Source organism: Periplaneta americana, chromosome 1 (assembly GCF_040183065.1).
Source record: "Periplaneta americana isolate PAMFEO1 chromosome 1, P.americana_PAMFEO1_priV1, whole genome shotgun sequence".
NCBI lineage: Eukaryota > Metazoa > Arthropoda > Insecta > Blattodea > Blattidae > Periplaneta > Periplaneta americana.
Window position 1 is genome coordinate 164,985,653 of NC_091117.1, and position 25,636 is coordinate 165,011,288.

Consider the following 25,636-nt stretch of genomic DNA (forward strand, 5'->3'; position numbering starts at 1 on the left):
TGAACAAGTTCGAACCATATATTTTGTGAACAGAAAATATGAAACTGTGGCATAAGATTAGTATGTATTGAATATTTATTAATAATTTATTCCTTTTGTAAATATACATAGCGGCCTGCACCTTCAAATAGTGGGTGACCAAGATTGGTCCTTGAGTCAAAAAAGGTTGGACCACACTGATCTGAAATATTAATTTTTAGCACAACTCTTGTAACTTTCATAAAGGAAATATACTTACGAAATAAGGATCATCAGATTTATTCTCATATCGGTATCTAGTGAAACTTATAAATTCTGAATATTTTTTAGAAAAAAGGAAAATTCGAAGGAAGAGAGGGAGTGATAATTGTACAACTAATTCTAGAGAAATCACAAAATGGGTTGATTGTGCAAACTAATATATTTATGATTTGCAAATTTTAATAATTCCTTAAACTGCTTAAAGACTCTAATTTATTTTAGTGTTCTCCTGCCTACTAGAAGTGTGTTAGTGAATTTATTATTTATATTAGGTATTATGGTTTTTATTACAGGATTGTAGATGTAGGGGGCCAAAGAAGGGAAAGACAGAAATGGATTCATTGCTTTGAAAATGTGACATCTATAATATTTATCACTGCCATTAGTGAATATGACCAGTATTTATATGAAGAAGATAATGAGGTAAGGTAATAACCGTCTAAAAATGTGACTGTATAAATAAAAAATGAGTTTCTTTATTTCATGTTTGTTTTTCTTCAGACTCGTCTGATGGAAAGCATGGAATTGTTTCAAGTGACCATTATGAACCAGTGGTTTCAGCGATCATCAGTTGTGTTGTTCCTGAACAAGACAGATCTTCTGAAGGAGAAAATTTCATATTCTGATCTTGCTGTTCATTTCCCAGATTTTAAAGGTATGTACTTTTTATAACTTAGCTGTAAACTTCATTATATTCTTATTCATCTAAAAGTGTATCTTCAGCTATGCTAAATGTTAGGATACTAGACACCTGTACTAGGTGTAAAGCAACAGTGTGCCATTTACCATTTTTAATACTAATACCTCAGTCTAGTACATACAGTCAAGAAACTTGAGAAGATATTGTGATATCTTGAGATTACAGTGCTTCAAGTGACTAGTTACTAGGAGTACTAGGGACAATGGACTGTGCCAGTACTATTTCGCATTGTTGCTTGTAAAGACAAGTTGTGTAACTGTGAAATGTTCATTACCGGTTGTAGTAAATGTTAATAACTAAAGTAGAATAATTCGAATAATAATATGGGACAAGGAGGAGACGTTTGTAAGATTGCTTCAGATAAAGACATGTTGAAGTATATAGGTTCAAAATAGATCTATTTAACACCAGAGATTCTCAATGTGTTGCTTAACTGAATTAGATTGCCCTTAGGAAATAAATATGGTTTTAGGTTTAATAATAAAGTATATTAATCTCTTATGGATCGTGAAAATCAAATATCTAGTATTTTTGATGGCAGTGGTCATAAACTTAAATGTGGATCATTAATTGCTAAAGCTCTTCTCGATATACCTGGCTTTCCACAAGAGTGTTGTGAGGAAACTAAACTGTTGCTTTTGGAGGTACTTGTCAGTGTTAGATTGCATTATATAATTAAACTTCACAACGAAATGTTTCAGTCTGATCGTAAGAACACTAGGTATTAAAAGTTAGGCTGCCGAAATTTCTAAAGAAATCATCATTAAACCTACTACTCTCAGTGGATATGTTTTTGATTGTACTCATTTTATTATTATTTTTATGTATTATTTTATTAAAGATAGAAAAATTAAGTCTGTTGTAATAAAATTGATTGATCATGTTTTATTTTCAATTCTGTTGTGATTATTATTGCTTAACCTCATCCTACTTGATAACTAGGCTTACACTACAACTACCAGTACATATAAGTTACACTCATTAATTCATATTTCCATTATTATTATTATTATTATTATTATTATTATTATTATTATTATTATTATTTTGTGTAATGATAATTGAAAATTGATATTTTATTAGTTTTGTACTTCATTATCGTCATACTACTCATCCAGGTTATATTAAATTTCAGTTTGTTTTGTATAAACACCCAAAAACAGTATTATTACTTTATCTTGTATCTTCGAGTTTATGATTGAATTTAATGTACTTCATGAAAATAATAAATAAACTTAATGTATTTAATATTTCAATAATGGAAGGAAGATGTTAATTTTTCCAAAAGAACACGATAACGAAAGTATAATATATTTTGTCGTCTGCTAGGGAAGGGGTCTTTGATGAGACGATTGAGCGATCCTTGTGGCTAGCTATTAACAAATTCAACTGTCAATGGGTACATATTCCCGACGTATTGAACTTCGTGACTGTATATACTAGACTGTGCTAATATTGTTAGTAAATAGCTTTTATTATTTTTATTCATTTGTATTATCATCAACATTTATACCAGTTATAGCGCACCATCACATTTCTATATATGAGTTCCACCATAACTTCTATTACATTTACCTACAATTAGTATGCAGTCTCGACAGTCTGTTTAACTAATAACTATTCTACTCCCGCTATTAATTTAACTTTCCAAACATTCCATTTCTCCTTATTGGTCTTAAATATCTACCATCTGTTAGTTCCACACTTTACTTACGTTCCTTCCAGATTCTATTCTTACTAACATAAATTTATATATCCCGTCTTACTCATCCTTACTTACAACTTACAAATGGCTTTTAAGGAACCTGAAGGTTCATTGCCGCCCTCACATAAGCCCGCCAGCGGTCCCTATCCTGTGCAAGATTAATCCAGTCTCTATCATCATACCCCACCTCCCTCAAATCCATTTTAATATTATCCTCCCATCTACGTCTCGGCCTCCCTAAAGGTCTTTTTCCCTCTGATCTCTCAACTAACACTCTATATGCATTTCTGGATTCGCCCATACGTGCTACATGCCCTGCCCATCTCAAACGTCTCGATTTTATGTTCCTAATTATGTCAGGTGAAGAATATAATGCGTGCAGTTCTGTGTTGTGTAACTTTCTCCATTCTCCTGTAACTTCATCCCGCTTAGCCCCAAATATTTTCCTAAGCACCTTATTCTCAAACACCCTTAACCTATGTTCCTCTCTCAGAGTGAGAGTCCAAGTTTCACAACCATACAGAAGAACCGGTAATATAACTGTTTTATAAATTCTAACTTTCAGATTTTTGGACAGCAGACTGGATGATAAGAGCTTCTCAACCGAATAATAACACGCATTTCCCATATTTATTCTGCGTTTAATTTCCTCCCGAGTGTCATTTATATTTGTTACTGTTGCTCCAAGATATTTGAATTTTTCCACCTCTTCGAAGGATAAATTTCCAATTTTTATATTTCCATTTCGTACAATATTCTGGTCACGAGACATAATCATATACGTCGTCTTTTCGGGATTTACTTCCAAACCCATCGCTCTACTTGCTTCAAGTAAAATTTCCGTGTTTTCCCTAATCGTTTGTGTATTTTCTCCTAACATATTCACGTCATCCGCATAGACAAGAAGCTGATGTAACCCGTTCAATTCCAAACCCTGCCTGTTATCCTGAACTTTCCTAATGGCATATTCTAGAGCGAAGTTAAAAAGTAAAGGTGATAGTGCATCTCCCTGCTTTAGCCTACAGTGAATTGGAAAAGCATCAGATAGAAACTGACCTATACAGACTCTGCTGTATGTTTCACTGAGACACATTTTAATTAATCGAACTAGTTTCTTGGGAATACCAAATTCAATAAGAATATCATATAATACTTCCCTCTTAACCGAGTCATAAGCCTTTTTGAAATCTATGAATAACTGATGTACTGTACCCTTATACTCCCATTTTTTCTCCATTATCTGTCGAATACAAAAAATCTGATCAATAGTCGATCTATTACGCCAAAAACCGCACTGATGATCCCCAATAATTTCATCTACGTACGGAGTTAATCTTCTCAAAAGAATATTGGACAAAATTTTGTACGACGTCAACAAAAGTGATATTCCTCGAAAGTTACCACAGTTGATTTTGTCCCCCTTTTTAAAAATAGGTACAATTATGGACACCTTCCATTGTTCTGGTACAATTTCCTTTTCCCAAATAGCAAGTACAAGTTTATAAATTTCGCTATATAATGCACTCCCACCCTCTTGTATTAATTCTGCTGGAATTTGATCGATACCTGGAGACTTGTACTTTTTCAGATTTTCTATCGCAATTTCGACTTCTGAAAGTGTGGGTTCGGGTATAAATGGCTCAGCAGTTTGTATTTCAATTTCGTCCCGATCATTTCTATTTGGCCTATGTACATTTAGTAGTTGCGCAAAATAGTTTTTCCATCTGTTTAGGATTGATGGAGAGACTGCAAGCAAGTCACCATTCTCATCCTTGATCACGTTTACCCTTGGCTGATATCCGTTCTTAAATTCCTTTATACCCTTATATAAATCTCGAATGTTTTTATTCTTACTATTTGTTTCTACCTCATTCAGTTTTTCCTTCAAGTAACCTCTCTTTTTATTCCTAAGTGTACGACTTGCTTCCCGTCTTTCATTGAAATAATTACCTCTCTTCTCCTCAACTGGATCCTGTAAGAATTTCAATTTTGCCTGTTTCCTTCTTTCTACTACCATGCAACAATCTTCATCAAACCACGGTTCCTTTTTCTTAGTTTCATAATAACCTATGCTCTGCTCAGCTGCAATTTTGATACTATCTCTGATATTTTCCCACACGCTATTAACATCTAATTCTTTCTCAACTTCGTCAGAACTTTCTAAAGTGGCAAACCTATTCGAAATTTTGACCTGATAATTTTGCTTAGCTTCCTCATCCTTTAATTTCAAAATATTGAATTTAGTAATATTAACTTGTTGCTCTACTCGCTTGGCTACTGATAATCTTTCTCTTAATTCTCCAATCACCAAATAATGGTCAGAATTACAGTCTGCACCCCTGAAAGTTCGAATATCTACTATACTAGTATGTCTCCGTTTATCTATCAAGATGTGATCTATTTGGTTGTATGTCAATCCATCTGGAGAAGTCCAAGTATATTTATGTATATCCTTATGGGGGAATGTTGTACTTTTGACAATTAAATTTTTCGATGTGGCAAAGTTGACTAATCTAACTCTATTGTCACTACTAATTGCGTGTAGGCTCTCTTTTCCAATAGTTGGTCTAAAAATATCCTCCCGTCCTACTTTAGCATTGAAATCCCCCAATAAAATTTTCATGTGATATCTAGGGAACTGATCAAAAGTATGTTCCAATTCCTCATAGAAGCTATTCTTTATATGGTCGTCTTTCCCTTCTGTAGGGGCGTGAGCATTTATAACTATGATGTCGCACCATCTACCCTTAAGTACTAAATATGATAACCTGTCACTGATAAATTCGACCTTTTTTACTGCTGATTTTATTCTTTTATGAACAAAGAATCCTGTTCCTAATTGGTGATTATTATTTCCTTCCCCATAATACAACAAGTAATCTCCTATTTGTGATATGCCATTCCCATCTAACCTAACCTCTTGTACTCCTACGAAGTCTATTCTATATCTAGCTAGTTCGTTTGCTACTAATGTTACCCCTCCTGTTCTATACAGACTAGTTACGTTCCAAGTGCCAAATCTCAAATCCTTATTCCTTTGCTGTGGTCGTGCCAGAGAATCAGTCCTATTCCGAGGCTTATTATAGGGATACGTAACAAACTGTTTTTTATGGTGATGGGTTGTTAGCCCTTCGCCCAACCCCCAAGCTGGAGGACCACCCCTTATCGGCTATCCACGACTGCTTATTCAATATATTCGCAGCTACCCTCCATATCTGGAGGCCGTCTCCTCTATCCGCAACCTGAGGACGCGCCATGCCGTGGTGATAGGAACCCACAATACATGGTCTTACTCATCCTACTTTACAGTATATTCTGTTGATCATTATTACTCTTTCAAAATATCATACATAAATTTTGACTGCAAATCCAGTTTAAAAATCATTATACTAATATTTCGTATTTAACACTTCACATGGTTTTACTCATTGGGATCCTCTTCTTCCTAATACACATCATTATAATAAACTTGCTAAATCTTGATATGAGTATCAAGTTCACTTTAGTTTATCATCCATCCCTTAACCTCAAGCGACATTCATAATAAACTATCTAAAAATTGTAACTACTCTCACTAATATCATCTTTCAGAACTTCTCTACATCATTTTCTAAGATTTACTTCTTTACCATAAATTCTACCGATATCTATATTAATTAACTAGGCAATGTTTTAAATTTCCCAACATCCATTTCAATTCTATAACTTCCTAACTGACCTCTATATCCAAGATCCTTCAAACACACGAACACGATTTTCCAACAGTACATCACCAAACTACTATATTATAATTCCTTTCTGACATTTTATTTCTGGCTGCAAAACGGTATTTGTCGAATACAGGGTGGAGAGCCATTAATCCTTCCCATTGAAGGCTTTAAGGAACCAACCTGGACAAATACCCAATGTCCCATCCCTACCTTCCCGTGGTGCAGCCGTTAGTAAGCATAATTTTAAAAGCTGAACTAAAGGGAGGGGCTATTCATCAATTAGCACTGGTCAGCTTGATGAGTTAATGACCGAATTTGGTGTAATTTTTCTCTATTCAATACCTAATTCTCTCTTTACCCTTTCCTATCCAGCCCTCTGACTGAACTTTTACTTCATTTGACCCCGACAGTATTAAAGCATTCGAGGTCTAGGGGTTCATTTCACTTTCCTTTCTACCCTTTCTACTTTTCTGTTCCTAGTGCTGACCTGCTATGACACTAAAATCGTCCTCCAGTGGCTTAAGAAGAGAAAGCTGGTGATCAACAAGATCTCCCAACTAGGTCTAGTAGACTCGTCGACCAACAGCAGGTGTGGTCCTCCAGACATTCTGGAGGTTGTGTGTGGATGAAGTAGCCACCAAAACGTTAAAATATGGTGTTCACTGAAATCAGCTACAACTTGCCATTTAACATATCTTTGAAAAATATTGGAGTGCAAGAGGTCAAATTACTTTATTGTCAAATGCCTGGCATTAGAAAACAACAATAACAACATTTTATTTCATATCGCTCATGCACCAACTTCTTAAATTGAACAACAATAACAACAACATTTTATTTCATATCGCTCATGCACGAACTTCTTAAATTGTAACTTTTTTGGCCTTTAATTTTACCCATCAGCGATAAAATACTGCCCTGTGCTGACGAAAACATCCATGTCGAATCCTGATGTCTTCTCTGAAAGCTATCCACACCTTTCCCTGATCTCCCGTAAAGATCTCTTGTTTTCTGATTCTTGGCTTCTGCTTCTTGCTGATTCATGTTGTCTAGACCGTATGTTGCTGCGTTGTCCTGCTCCGTCGACTACTCCAGTTGCTCAACAGATTCCTGACTGGGTCCTGCTCATTGTCATGTTTATCCATCAGCTGTTTGGTCTCTGATGTGGCTTTAATCTTGTCCATACATCATTCTGCTGACTCGATTGTTCCTCACCTTCACGAACCAACTCATCTCTAATCTCTTCTGGTTGTTTGGTATTCAGTCTAATAGGGGACGAAATATGTACAAAATTATTTTTCTTTCTCGTCGGGTAATTTCTACCCTGATACCTGGGATTTCTGTGAATTAAATTCCTTTGACAATACTCGTAAGTCATACATGTTTCCGTTTATCTTTATTTTATCCTTCACTAAGATCACAAACTGACCTCTCGATCTCACCTCTTTCATAAATGGTAGTAACATTTTTCTCTTACTCCTTCTTTCCACACTGTAATCCTGCTCAATTTTTAAATTCGTACCTCTCAGTGTATTCAAGTGATTCAAGATAAATGTTTTTGTCCTCAAACTTGTAAATTTCACTAGTATGGGACGATTTTCCCTTTTCCAATTCTGTAGGCTTCTTCAATCTGACCACTGACCAAGTTTAGGCCAAAAATCTCATTACACAGATGAGTTATTAAATTGTATATTTCTATTCCATTTCCACTCCGGTCTTCCTCCATTCCAAAAATAATTCAGTTTTTCTTCCTCAGCTGGAATTCAGATTGTTTTATCTTGTTCTGAGTTATATTTGGCATTTGATAGATCAGTTGGTAGAGAAACTGGCTATGAACTGGAAAGTCCTGGGTTGAATCCCAGGCAATGACAGGATTTTTTCCATTGCCAACACTTCCAGATGACCCCCAAGGTTCACTCAGCCTCATACCAGGTCTTTCCTGGTGATAAAAGATGGTTGGAGTGTGGTGTCAATCACAACTCATTCTAGTGCAGAGGTCATGAAAGCTTAGGCCGGGTGCACACAGAATCAGACGCGACGCGACGCTACGTTTTGCTTTACAATGCCTCGCGACAGCTTAAAACTGTCTGCTCGCGACAACTGATTTGCTGGCTGTGTGGGTTTGGAAAACTGGCCTAGGCTAGAAAATGGCGTCAATAATAGAGGACTGTCTATATGAAAAATTCTATTGTATTTGCTTATTATTTCCTAAGGACGCAAGCTCCTAAAAATCTATACGATTGAAAGAGTCTTAAAATTAAAATGTACTGCACAAACGTCATTTTTTATGTTTATGACTACTTCACGACTCACAATAAAGAAAAATAATATATTAAATCAATAATGAGTGATAGTATAGAGCAGAGAATTAGACTTACTACAAATTACACTGGTCAACAGTCATTTTGCGCCAGACATAAAACTAACAAATTCTTACTAATTTCGACCTCCTGAATTAATAAATAACAAGCAAAATGTTCCATCACTTCGGGTTTTCGAGATGCACAATATAATTAATTTTCTATGCATTTTATTAAAAAAAAATCACCATATTTCGTGTGTAACTATTTTGTTTTACAAATGTGAAGACCCATTATGTGAAAACAATATTAGTATAAGTAGGGCACCATGTTAGAAGCACTTGTAGAAAGGGAAATTATTTTATTGTCCTTCTACGAGTCTATTTCGAGGGAGTGAAACAGGTTCGCGGTATAAATTCACTTGAGTTTACCTGATTTTACTTGATGTGCATTTCTTTCACGGTGAGCTTTAATTACATTACTGTAGTTTATATTTTGCAATATATCACCATGTCAAAACCACCGAACAACAATTTACGAAGCGCCATAACAAGGCTAGCAGTTCACGGTTTTCACCACAAACCGTGCAGAAGATCTCCCCCGAATGCGTGTGCAAACTGTGCTACGAAGTGTGTCCAAAATATCATTTTAGTAAATGTGTGAATAGAACGAAGTCACTAATGGAATATAGTAAAGAAAAGTAACTCATACCAAACTAAATTGCACGTTTGTGCGCACTTCTTTCTTATTAAAACCACTTCTAGAAGCGGAAATTGTTTTATTGCCCTTTTCGGTTCCATTTGGAGGGGAAGAAACAGGTTCGCCGTATGAAAACGCTTCAGTTTACCAGGATATTTCTGTGGTGTTACTATTCTGTGTAAGACGTGTATTTCTTTAAAGTGTGCTTTAATGATAATATTCAAAGTACGAATGGTTTATATGTGCGGATTTGAAGGTTGTAGCATTGCTTTTTGGAATGCAATTAGGCTACACAAAATTTTGCTGCTTTCTGTACGAATTGGACAGTCGCACTCGAGATATTTTATTTTTATTTTATTGGGTTATTTTACGACGCTTTTTCAACATCTGTGTTATTTAGCGTCTGAATGAAATGAAGGCGATAATGCCGATGAAATGAGTCCGGGGTCCAGCACCGAAAGTTACTCAGCATTTGCTCGTATTGAGTTGAGGGAAAACCCCGGAAAAAACCTCAACCAGGTAACTTGCCCCGACCTGGATTCGAACCCAGGCCACCTGGTTTCGCGGCCAGACGCGCTGACCGTTACTCCACAGGTGTGGACTCGCGCTCGAGATAAGCATTATAAAATAAAACGACAATCACTAGAGCCAAGGAAGAAAAATATTATACATCAACCCCTTGTACCTCAAAGCGAAGTAATTTTACCCCTTTTACACAATAAGTTAGAGTTAATGAAGAATTTTGTTAAAGGGATAAATTATAAAACTGAAACATTTAAAAATATCCAGGAAAAATTTCCTGCTAATAATAATCCGTGGCGCTACACCCCGTGAAGAACCCAGACCGACCAGCCGGCTGCTGGCCTCACGTCCACATGCCAAAACAGAGGTGGACGATCATCCAACTAGAATGGAGGTATCGTGTGGTTAGCACGATGATCCCCCCAGTCGTTATATCTGGCTTTCGCAACCGGTTTTCACTACCTATCGTAGCTTCCCAAGTGCATCACGATGCTAGGTGGGCACCGGTCCCATACACTGGCCGAAATTTCATGAGAAAATTTCTTCCCCCATGAGGACTCAGACCAGCGCGCAGACATTTCCTGCTATTAGTGATTCAAAAATAAAGGAGGGAGTTCTCAATTGACCACAAATTAGAGAAATAATGAAGGACAATCACTTCGAATCTTTTCAGGAAGGAAAAGAGACAGCCGTCTGGATAGCATTCAAGGAGGTTGAATTAATTTTCTGGATAACTGTAGAAGTGAGAACTATGAAGAACTAGTGAAAAATTTACTGTTGGCGTATTAAACTAGGGGTTGTAAAATTTCCCTGAAAATTCACTTCCTTCATTCACATCTTGACTTTTTTTCCCCCCCCCCCCCGAGAATTGTGCGATTTCAGTGATGAGCATGATGAGCGCTTCCATCAAGAAATTTCAACTATGGAAAAAAGATACCAAGGACAATGGAGTACCAATATGCTAGCAGACTATTGTTGGACTTTAGCTCGTGATGTACCTGATGCCCAGTGTAAAAGAAAATGCAGAAAAAGAAAGCTGTAATCTTCTGAACAGTGAATATTTAGCCTTATTGTCATTATATAAAACAATATTTTGAATAAATATAAATTCCAACATTTCTCAAAAACCGTAACCAACAACTGTTTTTATTGTCTTATTCGTATTCAGGAGGCTCAAATTATATAGAAAACATATATCACATGCCTAGCGCAAAAATAAAATGTTAACATTCGTTACGCAGCGTTATTATTATAAATTATTATTCACCTGGTGCTTTCATCTCATTTGCAATTTTTCACATATTTTTAGAAACCACATTATTCTCGTGATATTGTTTCAAAAATTGTACAGAACGTATCTTTCCTGTACTAAATCAACTAATTTATCCGCATCGAGCGCCATTATGAATAATGTGCACTACACAACAATAGTATTTTTTGTAGATAAGGAAAGCGTGCAATCATAGCCACTATTAACGCATGCGCAGTACACTGCAGCTATCAGACGGTCTCCTCGCGACGAACTTCTAGCAGTCATTCGAAGTTGTCTCTTCGTGTCTCCTTGTGTCTCCTCGCGACCATCGCGCCGCGTCTGATTCTGTGTGCATCGCACCATAAGAAATCAATGGGAGACAAGTACCACGAGACAAAATGTCGCGTCGCGCCGTGCCGCGTCTGATTCTGTGTGCAGCCGGCCTTGAAGCTCTACCTCCATTCCCCTCCTTTCGATCACCTTTTAGGTAGAAATGTATCGTCCTAAATTTTTCGTCTAAGCATTGGAATACAGAAGCCTTCACTCACTGCGATAATCTCCAACATCTGACATTTCACATTACTTGGTACATATGCACGAGTATAACACCTTTACAAATTCACATTCTTTTTATGTAAGAAATAAACATAATAAAATTTAAGATAATTGAAGGTGACTGTAACATCCGTCAAATTTTTGTTACACTTCCTGATTTTATTAAATATGTACGAAGTGTTTCTTTAAATATAATTATAAATTGAGTAAAATAGATGGTCAAGAATAACTTAAGAAATTGAGAGCTCAACTGATATTTGGCACATATTTCTCTTAATTCTAGCCTTCTTTTTCCCAGTATTGTTTAATTTGCTTTATCGTTATTTTCACCTTTTTATTTCTAGGTCCATCGCAAGATGCGGATGCTGCTCAAAGATTCATCCTAGATATGTTTCATTCTATGAATCCAGACAAGAAGAAAGTTATTTATGCTCACTACACATGTGCTACAGGTAATTTTTTGCAACCTACTTGTGGATACATATATAGTTTACATACATCTTATAAGGGAGATTTATTCTCAGGTTAGATTATCACTACCACTGACCATCATCCTCACCAACACCACCACCCCCACATCCATCCCACCTTCACCCCCACCCCCACTGCCACCACTTTGCTGCTGCAAATCATTGAGAGACTTTTCCATTGCCATGCTCTAATACAATCTTTCATGTCTTATAGATTTGTAAGAGAAGGAGGAATGAAAAACAATCTTTCATATATTCCCACAGAAAAAAGTTACAGAGTGTTAGGTCAGGGCTTCTTGGTGGCAAAAGTATGAGCGATTTGTTTTCAACAGTTGCACAACCAATCCATCATCATAGAAGATATCTATCGAGATGACCTCTAACTTCCTAGCCAATAGGGCGTGCCCCATTCTGTTGCAAAATAAAGTTCTCACTGTCTTCATGCTGTTGAGTCATTCCAGGTCAAATCGGACAAGGTTTTGTTTTCAAAATTGATTGAAACTTTTTGTATACCTTCCAACAGTAAACATCTGGGAATATACCTTGCACAAAACATAAATTAAAAATATGAACCATGACTTTTGATATAATTTTCGAAGTATTATTCTCAATTCCATCTATACCAGGGGCAACATTATTTTTTAAGATCTTAACCAAAGTAATAATTTCATCTTCGGTTACAGGGAAAAGAAACATAGAGAAAGCTAAATGTTCATTTTATGTCCCATTATATATAGAAGAGTTAAAATTTGTTAAAAGTAACATTGTGTCCTATCTCTGAAAAATAATTATTAAATTCGTTTGCAATCTTTCTTCTGCAATTTAATATTTCACCCTTTCCGTTTTTTAACTCCATGATTGGCTGCTTATTTGGTACATTTACATTTGTAACTTCATTTATAACTTGCCAGAATTTTTTAGGATCATAGCCATTGTTACCATAACAGATAAATTCGTAGGCCCAAAAAATTAATCTTTACATCTAGATTCTTCGCCCAAAATGCATATACTGTGGAATCCCAGCCACCAAGTCACTCAATTGAGTGCACTCCTTGTATAATGGCAGTTGATTTAATTTATGTCAACATATACAGTAGCGTGCAAATTAATCCGAACACGACATATTTTTACATTTTCTGTAATTGTTGGCCTCACAGCTGCTCATACCGCTTTAATTGGCATCTGTAGTACGTGTAATTCCATTGTTGAAGGTCTGTCATTATTTTTTTTATAATATGTGACATTTTGCCTGTCGTTTTGTACTTATAAGCATTTCAGTTGTGTTGAACACTTAATACTGCAATCCTGTGTACATTCTGTCGTCTTCACAAATGGATACAACTCCACGAAAACGGTCTAAAATTATAACATTAGCAGAGCATTCTTCTATGACACAGAGGCAAATTGCTGCAGAATGTCACATCGGTTTGGCTACTGTTAATTCGATCATAAAACGATACAGGGAGACTGGATCCATCACACCCCAGAAAAAAGGAAACTGTGGCCGGAAAAGGAAGACTTCACCTGCAGATGATCGTTTAATTGTCAGGAAAAGTAAATTAAATCCTAGACTAACTGCTTTCGAGTTAATGGCTACCACTGGGGCGAATATTCACGTCACAACAGTGCGGCGAAGGGTTTTGGAAGCTGGACGAAGGGCTCGTTAGCCTATTAAGAAGCAACTGCTAACCCCTGTTATGTGCAAAAAACGCTTAATGTGGGCAAAATTACATCAACACTGGACAGTGAATGACTGGAAGAATGTACTTTTTTCCGATGAGTCTCATTTCGAGGTCTACGGCCACCGTGTTTCTTACGTACGGAAAGGATCCGAAAAAGTAACAGCAGCTCATCTCCAACAAGCACCCAAATACTCCCTAAAGTAATGTTTTGGGGTTGTTTTACACATGAAGGGCCTGGAGCATTAATACCTATCAAGGGAATGATGAATTCTGACAAATAGGCCTATATTCACTTATTGGAAACCAGAATCGTACCCCAGCTGCAAAAAAATCATTTCCGGATGGCAGAGGTGTGTTCCAACAAGACCTGGCACCATGCCATACGTCTCGAAAAACTACAGAATTCTTCAACAAGAAGAATATTCAGGTACTCCCCTGGCCAGGCAACTCACCCGACATCAACCCCATTGAGGACTTGTGGTCAATTTGCAAAAGAAGAATGCAAAAAATGGATTGTTCTACAAAGGAGAAGATGATTTCTGCCCTCATTGGTGTATGGTTTCGCGATGAAGAAATGAAGAATATTTGTGGGAAATTAGTGGAATCCATGCCAAATCATCTCAGAGCTGTTATTAGGAACAAGGGAGGCCACATAGATTACTGAGGTATGTCTTAGATCCTTTTTTTATCCCGTTTGAGTGTTTTTGCATAAGTAATTACGTTGTTCCGATTAATTTGCACGCTACTGTATGTCGAACATGGCGTAAGGTCAAAAACAGGAAAAACAGTAGAGGCAGGAGATTCGTTTCGGTACTGTGGATTGAACTTTGGCGTAGCTCAGTGGTTAGAGCACTTAGTACGTAGAACCAAGGACCCGGGTTTGAACCCTGGCATCGGAGCGAATTTTTCTCCTCTAATAACCATCTTTATGCATGATGTCGTAGTGGCGCATTATATTATATTTTCATCTTCACAGCTTTCTCATGACATGAAAAGAACATGGTTGGTTATTACATTTCTTTCGTTTCCCTACGTCCATTATGCACTATAGGTAATCACACCTCAAGAAACAAGAGAACATTGAAGGATTCTGAACAGTTAACTAGAGCACCCCACTCCTCCTCCACCGCAACAATACTAGCCCTACTCTGTGTTCGCAAGTCATTTATTTGACTTGTCCCTCTTCTGATGAGTGCTCGCCTTCAATGGTCTGTCACAAGACATTACAGTAACGGTGATAAGATACCTTCCTGAGGGCATCATCATGTGATAGATACAGATATAAAGCTGTCATTTATAGACGTCATGCTTTTAGTATCTTGCTAAGAGAGTAGGGTGTTATTGATACCTCTTTTCTCTGTAGCCTGAGATAGTGTCAAAGGATACTCTGAGTCCTTCCATGCTCATATGAAGTGAAAATCCCCCTTTAAAAACTCAATTTAAGGAAAAAAATAATAAAGATTCGTTAAAATGGGGCTTTATTGTATTATCAAATGCTCCTTTGACATTTCCTGGTTAACTGTTCCCTCAAACTTGAAACCTGCTGAAGGACAGATTCAGTGGATTTTTTTAGTAGGTTATTTTACGACACTGTATCAACATCTCAGGTTATTTAGCGTCTGAATGATATGAAGGTGATTATGACAGTGAAATGAGTCCGGGGTCCAGCACCGAAAGTTACCCAGCATTTGCTCATATTGGGTTGAGGGAAAACCCCAGAAAAAACCTCAACCAGGTAACTTGCCCCGACCGGGAATCAAACTCGCGCCACCTGGTTTCGCAGCCAGACGCACTAGCCATTACTCCACAGGTGTGGACTCTGAGAATTTACCAGGTTGGAAAGCATTTGTGTGTAGTGAAGTGGGAACTCTTACAGATCACTTCTTTGGTGGGAGTCTGCAAGGCTTTTAATTAACCCTACGCCAATCTGTGACTCTACAGGTGACCAATGATTATAGTCCTGGTAGTGTATGTGTGTATGTTTTCCGTATGCATGTATGCATATGGGCTTATGCACGCTGGCAGAGAGAGGGGTTGATGGATTCTTGTCATTGTGGTTCAAAGAGTGATTCACCAACATGCTTGGGGTGCGATATTGAACTACCTTGACCTGATTAGGTTTATATCAATCATCTCTTCCATTTTATGATTTACTGATACGATACATCTGTATTGGATTAATAATGTTTTTGGATGGCTTGTTTCTTTTCAGACACTGAAAACATGAAGTTTGTGTTTCTGGCTGTGAGGGACACAATATTACAGACAAATTTAGAAGACTACAACCTTGCATAAAGGAGTTGCTGTATTGTGCTAGTATAATTTTGCAAAACAGTCTTTTCTTTAAGTGTAAGATTTTGTTCACCAGACTTTCTTACGAGCTTGTCAACAATGAATAAGGAATTGAATGACAAATGTGAGAACAGTATTCGCTTCCGTGTTTCATGTGAATAATGTGTTTCTTAGGCAACTCTCCCTGGAAAGAGAGGAACTAAGTTTATGAAACAACCATTCAAGTGACTCTCTCATAGTTTCTATGAAATGGAGCAGAGATATAATGCTTGCAGAGGGCGTTCTGTTTAATCCTTCACAACCTCTTTCTTAAACCATTAAAATGTGATACGAATTCAAACTTCTACCTAATATAACTTGTATAATGAATTTTGAAGTAATGTGCAACCAAAGCCAGTGTTCTAGAATGAAAATGGCAACACAGCCTTCATACAAAACCTGAATATTACTGAATTGTTTTTATACAATGATAGATATTTGATTAACTGTAACCAAGAATTCCTCTAGCAGTAACATCTTGAATTTGTAGTTCACTTTGCTGTTGTTGTGTACACTACATAGAGGTAGAACTGGGATGATGATGCAGATGAAGATGATGATGATTAATGAAGCAGTTGTGGAGTAATGGCGGGAGAAATGAGACTACCTCTCGGAACTGACCCAAACTTGGTCTTAATCAATCAAATATCCACTTGGATTCATCAAAACTTGAACCTTGTTTTTTGGCATAAAAGATGGCTGTTCAGCTAATGTTAGCTTTACTAAAGATTATTATACTGACATAAATGAAATTCTATTATGTGAAAATCAATGGCATGCAGTGGTGGTGCCAGTCTTATTATTATTATTATTATTATTATTATTATTATTATTATTATTATTATTATTATTATTATTATTATTATTATTATTATTACTACTACTACTACTACTACTACTACTACTACTACTACTACTACTACTACTACTACTATTATTTATCATCATCATCATTATTATTATTATTATTATTATTATTATTATTATTATTATTATTATTATTATTACTACTACTACTATTATTATTTGTGGAAGTATTCAGGAGGGCAGAATTTAATATCAATGGTGTCGCAATAGCTTTCATAGCCCTCATGGGTGGAGTGGGCGATTATTAGAAGGTTGTTAAATGCCTTATATTTTTTAAATTTAATTAGCGTGTAAATTTTTTAAATAATTTTTTGCTCTTTGTTTTTTTCTGAAACTGATATCAGTTTGCATGATATAAGGAAGATGCGACTTGTGTGTAGTTAATGAATTCTGAGGCCCCAAACAATAACCATGGGGGTGGAAGCGGATTTTTCATTACACCACTGGCAATGCTTCCTTGTGTCCCATTTCTGCATTATTGCAGGTGGAAGCAATATTTCCTATATTGATCACCTCGATTTGAAACAAAATTACAAAGTTCAGACTAAATTTAAAGAAGATTTAACAAATTAAAACTTGAACATACAGTTTATGCACAGTGATGAGAGAAGCTGTGAAGTAATTGCTAAGGAAAAGTTGTGACCTAATATAAGAAGAATTAAAGTAATGAGTGAAGTGAGTTGAAATTATTGCTAGCTGCAATTTCAATATTGTAGTTGAGGGAAGTTGGAATAGACTAATTTTGGGTGCTCACTAGCATACTGAAGCTCTCCTGTTAACATTCCCCTGTGGTTATGCAATATTTTTATGTTCTTTTTTTCTTTTTCCTTTATTCATTTCTTATTTTTCATTTTTCTTTGTTTCTTTCTTTCACTCTCTATATCTGTGTAAAATATGTCGGTATAATAATATTTATGAGTTTATGTTGGAAATACCAGTTTGTGTTGAATTCTCAAATTTTGTATCATATATAATTATTCATTCATAGTTTTCTGCCCAACGGCAGGACTTTTACTGCAAACTCAGCATTCTCCAATCTTCCCTATTTTCCTCCTTCCTCTAGCCTTTGCGTACTATCCATATTATCTTAATGCTGTGTATTGTCTGATATCTTCTTCTGGCCCGAACTTTTCTCCCATTCACCATTCCTTCCAGTGCATCCTTCAGTAGGCAGTTTTTTTTTAGCCAGTGATCCAGTCATTTTCTTTTTCTCTTCCTGATCAATTTCAGCATTATTCTATTATTTAATGTATATTCAGTCACTACGTCATAAATTAAATATGAGAACATAATTGTTTACCAAATTATTGAATTATATTATTAGGTTCCCGTGTCATGTATGTGTGATGAATAATACCAACAGTATCTTTTGAAATGAATGTCTGCATGAAAGAAGGAGACTTCTCCAACAATGCGATATTTATTTTATTGGATGGTTATATACTTTGTAAGTAGGCTCATAATGCATGAAAGAATAGGACTTCTCCAGGCATTGTAATAAGCTATAATCAGAGTTTGAATATTCGCACTTGTGCAGTAAAACATATGAGTACAAAACTTTTGAACCTCCTGTAAACTTGCACTTTAGCATTGTCTCCTTCTTGCATGCACACATTAAAATGTAGGAATTTAACTACCTAATGTAATGGTGATGTATTTTTACACCATATAATAATTGTTTTATATTTATGAAGTTATCTTGCTGTTTTATTGTAAGCAACATTCTACTCGAAATTTTATTTATGAATTTGTTTTCTATGTTTTGAGTCCAAGTATGTAAACAATTGGTAAAATAAGTATAAAATTCATAATTGGTCATATTTACCAGAGAAATTGTTGCAGATGGTGCAGGCTACATGGCCAAATTGTTGTGGTAGTAGAAAAAGAAGAAGAAAAGAAAAAGATTAATATTATTTTATTAAAAGATTGTTGGTTTGATGCCACGATTAAATTTTCTTTTAATTACAGTCATTTTATAGCATTCATTAAGAGAGGGAAAGGCGTAAGAAAATGAACATGCTCTATAGTCCTTAGCAGGAAAATTAATATAAGAATGAAAAGGAAAACTTCCTTCATTATTTTATAATGAAAATCCATCGCAAGAATATTCTTTATTTCATTAAACATATTGAAATGTTACTACTCACGGAATAATTAGTTTTTTCAAAATTGATAAATGTACTATTATCATGCATGTTGTTTATGACTGCGATACTTTTCTTTAAGCATTGTGATCTAGTGTCTTCATTGTAGCTTACAAAATTGATGCCTTATATGTGAATAAATTATAGATGGAGAAAGAAGAACAGTAGCATTTTTATATTTATATTTTTGCCTAGCAAAGTGGCTTATGTTTTGGATGCATTTATTTTATGTTTTCATATGAGAAAAATGAGCTAATAAAGTGAATTCGTTTCACTTGAATGCTTAACATTACATATTTAATGTAAAATGCCTTCACATATATCAGTTATTAGTAATGTTTTTGTTTGTGTTACATTAGAAAATTAGTGATAGTATATTAAGTTACATTTGCTTTCAAATATACCATTATTACCCTAATACAAGGTGATACTGACTGTATGATGACCTTAAGTTTTTAAAATGATGTGAATTGTGATACTTTGGTATGAGTGAGTAACTTAAATGTTGTAATTTATGTTTGTTATTTTATTTAAAACTTAAAATCAAGCTAAGTAAAAATGAGAAAATACAGCCTACTTCATGGTAAAATTGTACAAAATCAGAACGAAATTTCTTATGTTGAATTTATTCGACAAAAAATTAATATTACAAACTATACAGATTTCAAATTAAGTTATCATTATTTCATCTGTTAAAATTAGAATGAAAGATCATCTTAGAATTGAATGAATCATATAAATGTGTGCTGTTCCAGCTTCATAATAATTATTTTGGTCATAGTGGATATAATAGTCATGATCATATTATCTTGTTTTTTTTTATCGATTTGTTAGATACTACAACTTTTCTCTATGAAAATACTTATGTGATATGAACTACTTACAGAAGAAACACACAATATTTGTTCCTAATGAATGTCCTCTGTAACAGATGTATTCTCTAGTGAAATTTTGTAACTCATATAGCATTTACGCACAATTCACGCATCACATAAATGGATGAAACTGTGAGTCAGGAAACTTTCCTGGTGCTTCTGTTTGCTGACCAGCAGCAGATCCTCCCTGCTACTGCTGCTGCTTGCATATGCGAACTCATTGTGCTTCTTCAGACCAAAATTTATGTACTATGTTATATTAACAACATTGGGTACTAACTGTCCTCACAGTTGCTGCTGAAAGTGTTGTCCATAATTTACATCATCATAAGAAACTGTCATTCACATGCATCAGTTCCTCTGCACCAATAAAACGAACTTCCGTTCAAATGTTTTCTTTAAGTTTCTTCAGCATATGAGAATTAGTTGCATACATTTTATTTTTCAGTGTTCCCAACAAATAAGTCACATGATATTAAACTGTTAAGATATAGGACATGAGCAGGCCATAACTCCTGTTAATAATTCTATGGCTAAATATATGAATGTTATTAATTTAACATAGTATATGTAAGTTTTAATTTAGTGAAATGCTGTGACTTTGCTGACGTAAACAGTGGCTGTAGCAAAGGGAACCTGCTGCTGGTGAACCAACAGAAACACTGGGAAAGTTCACTGGAACTCACTTTAGGCCTATGGTTTGAGTGAATGACACTGTATTTCTGAGTTTGTAATGCTCTTGTTACGTACAAGATACATGTTACATAATGCAAGATTATTTTAGTCCTAATTAACCTATATAAATTTTTATTGTTGTCAACTTAAACTTACAGTAAAGGTTGCAATCATAGCGTTCATGAAAGCTCAGGATTATGTATATAAATTATGAACATTTATAAGCAGAGATATTTGCTATTGGAAATATTTTTTCTCAGGTTTAATATATATATAATTTGATCACAAAATAATGATGTGATATTCAGGAATAAGTTTTCAAAATGTCGTGAAGCACCAGAACATAGTTAAAAATTGAACTCTTCAACAGTTATATATCCACAAAGTGTTGAAACTTTTCAAAATATTGTCAGAATGACATATTTTAAATATTTCATTACATTCTGAAAGTTTGTAGACTACTAGAAGTTAGAGATTGCAATAACTATTTCTAATGATGCAGAATTATAAAAAAATGAAAAAAAAAAAATGAAATTAAAATGTTCATATGTATTACTAGAAGATTTTTTTTCCTTTATTACGAATTTTAAAAGGCATTTTGTATTGCAAAAATTTGAAAGAAATACTTTTCAGAAAGTGTTCAGAAGATTGCATTTATATAGTTTAATATAAATAATATAAGAAACTAGATATTTTTTCAAGCATAAAGGAATATATATATATATATATATATATATATATACACGCACATTTGAAGCTAACTAAAGCAAAGGCATTTAAGCATATGATATTAAAATGACAGAGACTCGTTATGATTCAGGACATAAACATTTTTTGAGATTTTATGTGACATTAAAAAAAGTTGCTGCATTTGAATAAAAGTTACAGCATTAATGTGATATTGCATTCCTCAGGTTTTTACCATCTTTTGTGATGTACCATTTTGCACTGAACGTTTTGTTATGTTTCTTACCAATCACATTGTACATGATTATTGAGGTGTGACTTTGAAACCATATCGAAGCTATTGCCTTGGTTTCGAATAGTATGTAGAACATGGACATTTGTTTGTTGTCTATACAATGTCTCAGATGAATGTTAGCATGCATTCTGTACGTCTTGAAAGTTCCATTTTGTGTTCGTTTTGAGGATGAAAAACTCGTCAAAAAGCTTAAAAACCTAAGAGTTATAAGGAAAATTGTATAATATCTTCAGAGAATTTTCTGTTCTTTGTATTGTGTGATTAAGAACAAAATGTTAAAATAATGTTATAAGCATTAGCTTAGCAAGAATTGTCTTCCAGTTATGCATACAGGGTAACAATAAATCCTGAGCTTGGCATTGTAATGTGAAGAAAACCTCGCATATAGAAGCAGTTTTAAAATGTAAAGTTTTAGGTTTTTTAAATAGAAATCTGAAACTTTGTGATGTGATATAAATATTGTAGTCAGTAGCATTAAGAATGCATAAGATAAGAATTTGTCAAGAGAAAGTGTCCTCAGCCAGTAAATTTTTGAAATTTGAACTCTGTATTAGTATTAAATTACCTACAGTAATATCTGTTTTAACAACTGTTAACATACTGTCGTGTAATAACTTCTGTTAATAGAGCAGTCCTTATTATTCTTAATGACAGTGTCTTGTATGTATGCATTTATTTGTGATACTGGGTTATTGGACATATGAATTGGCAAAATGTGATAGACATTTAAACGTAATTTTAAATAATTTTGTGAATACCGGTATACAATGTTTAGACCTGTCTTCGGACAGTTGACTAAACAATGTATTTTGCTTTAAAACTGAAGAAAAGAAAAAGAAAGGTAGTATTGATAATGATAATCCGTTATAATACCAATTACTTATTTAAATATTGTGATTAATGCTTATTCTTGAAAATATTAGTTTTTCTTAGTCTCATACGACCTTTCAGGCAAATCTGACGTGGTCAGCGTGAATAATATTATACGTTGTATGCTCGTAGTATTGTATTATACCATTGGTCAGAATTTCTTGACTCGCAAGTCATCCCCTTAATACACAAGCAGTGCAGAGGGGTAAGACATGATTTCCCTTCTCTTAGCCATCACTTCTTCATTCATAGTTAAACAGTTTGGGTATCCTGCCCCTCCTATATTCCCCTTTGCTGTGTATGGCAAGCTGCATTTTATAAGATGTAATCTTTGCCGACCACTGCATTATACAGTTGGGATAATTTCTGTTCAAGGCTAAGCAAGCAATCTACTATCCATTTAATTATCAGAGGGAATAATTTTGCTTTCCATATTATGTGTAGGAAATGTCTCTATTTTCCCGATATTCAGATCAGATATTGAACTACATAAACTATTATACAGGTCTGTTTGAATTGCTTGAATGTTAAACAAAGATGGTCTGCTTCTAGCCTGAGTGGACTTTTGTTTAGTTCTGAAACAGGTTTTCTTATGTCTAAATTTTTGTTTCCTATTGACTGACAGTGATATGTGACTGAAGCACTTGTATGAAATTTACGTTATTTGTTTGATATAAAGTACTAAATCAAACTTCACTCTAATCTAATTATTCTATTAATCCAAGTGGAGCTCTGATGTAACTTTTAACTCAGTCAAACTAAATTTTTCCTTTTATTTGTCACATGCTGGAATTAATCAATACATTACTTACTTACTTACTTACAAATGGCTTTTAAGGAACCCGGAGGTTCATTGCTGCCCTCACATAAGCCTGCCATCAGTCCCTATCCTGAGCAAGATCAATCCAGTCTCTACCATCATATCCCACTTCCTTCAAATCCATTTTAATATTATCCTCCCATCTAAGTCTCGGCCTCCTCAAAAATATTTTTCCCTCCGGCCTCTCAACTAACACTTGGAATTAACCAATAGCAACGAATATTTAGAACCTAGTAAACCTGAATTCTTTACGCATTATTGTCTTACTATTAGGCATTAGTTCCAATTTATGAAAAATATTGGGAGGGTGGGGTGAGTTGGAGAAGAGGCACTATTAACCAGTATTACTGACTAAAATATAAAAAATTTGTGGAACATGTTCATTAGAGTAAAGTATATTTAATGACGTTGAGGAAATGAATATACCGAAACTCTAAGGGATACAAAAAGTAATGGGAATGGAAGCAGAACTACAATGCATTCTAGACAGACACTTCTTGAGAGAGTCTCAAGATGTGTTTAAATACTTAAATGCAGAATTATTATTTATGTCTAAAATAATTAAGCTTTCAAGTTTTTAATTATATTTAAACAGATTGGTATTTGATATTGATTGCATTTAATTTGATACTTTTATGTTTATCGAATATAAGCTCAAGAAAGGAAAGGCCTTTATCCTCAGAATATTATTCTGGTCTCATTCTGCATCCCCAGATGTTCCCATTCTTTCCTTTTCTTTCACATGCAAATATAATATAAATAGAATATGTGTATGGTTATTGTAGTTTGTATACTTTTGTGTGAGATATATATTTTTTTGTTTACAGAAGTTAGTTATAGCAAATAAAGCATATTGCTTTTTTCCTGACTGCTAAATAACAGAGTTGGATCCTAGATATCATATGTGGTTGTGTTTTCTTAAATTTGTATGTATTAAACAAAAGTGTAATTAAACGAAATATTTGTATATATTTGACTTCTTGCCTTAGCTTTCAAAATCGAAAATATAGATCATTGCCTTAATCATCAATCCCCTTAATTAAGAATTTTGCTCATTAGTTCGTTATGAATAACAACACTTTTTGACTTACCTTACATGTTCTGAATTGGGCATTATGTACATAAAAGGAATCGTTCATCTGTGTTGCAAAAAGAAAGAAAAACCTTCAATGCATGGAGTTATTTATGCAAAAATGTTTTTGCAGATCATGTTGGTGTGCCACCCCTAAGTGCTATTCTTAGCATGCAACGTAACAGAACATCAACTTACTCACGTGCAAATCAGTCACCTTCAGTAACGCATCAAGAAATTTGTAAAATTCTGTATCTCTCCTCACCTCTTATCTTTCTTCCTATGCTAAACTCCTCGAAGTTTTCATCAGGTAGATATTTCCCAGATGGATAGACTGTTCTCTCAGGTCATCTTTGAGGCTGTATAGAAGAAGGCGGTGAGCCAGTTTCAAGTACTTAGAGTTTTACCAGTCCCGGCAGCATGCTTTCTCTGCCTCTGACCACCAAGCTTCTAGTCATACTTCACTTTTGGGGGACAAGACAAGTTCGTTCTTTTCCACAGAGACTACTCTTTCAGCACCTGACCAAGCTTCTAGTCAATTTTAGTCTTCCAGAAGTTGTTGTTGTCTAATGCTAGGCATTTGACAATAAAGTCATTTGGCCTCTTGCACTCCAATATTTTTCATAGTCAGCCAATGAAGCACAGATTTTGAGGTGTTCCGAATCCATTGTAAGTCTTCCAGAAGTGTACTCAGGTATCCTCTGCATTTTTTCGAAACTAAGTAATTCTGGTTCTAATTTGGATATTGGTTCCAAACCCAGCAATCCTCAACAAGTCAAATATCTCTATTACCCAGCCTTAATTCCCTAACTAACCTGATTTGCTTGAGACCTTCCATCTGCAATCACGAGATATTAAACACAGAATGGGGATCAGTTGGGGGAGTTCTTATCCCATTCTGTGGTTGGCCATCACATATTAAATTTCTGTTAATGGTCTTACGCACTCAGTTATCATAATCCAATTGAGGGTCGATAGTGGGAGCATCCATTTTTGTATTTAGCCATCGTAAATTATTTAATTTCAATTGAGAGTTGATACCAAAAGTGTCCCTGCACACTTCTTCCAGTCTTTCGACAGTTTTTCTATTCTCTGCCATATTGAATTCTCAACGCAAATCTTTTATGCTTATCCATACTTCTACCCAGATACTCCTGCTTTCCCT

The 25,636-nt window shown here is 34.9% G+C and overlaps 1 protein-coding gene across 1 annotated transcript in view; it reads left to right on the top strand.

Moving 5' to 3' along the window:
• LOC138703280 (guanine nucleotide-binding protein subunit alpha-14-like) overlaps positions 1–24,375 on the top strand; it is a 47,728-nt gene extending 23,353 nt beyond the window's left edge. Inside the window, exons 5-8 of the mRNA XM_069831031.1 lie at positions 534–663; positions 742–895; positions 12,028–12,135; positions 16,048–24,375. Of these exons, the coding sequence (XP_069687132.1) occupies positions 534–663; positions 742–895; positions 12,028–12,135; positions 16,048–16,130 (475 nt within the window). The 3' untranslated portion in view covers positions 16,131–24,375. The remainder of the gene's footprint in view (positions 1–533; positions 664–741; positions 896–12,027; positions 12,136–16,047) is intronic.
• The last annotated feature ends 1,261 nt before the right edge of the window (positions 24,376–25,636 follow it).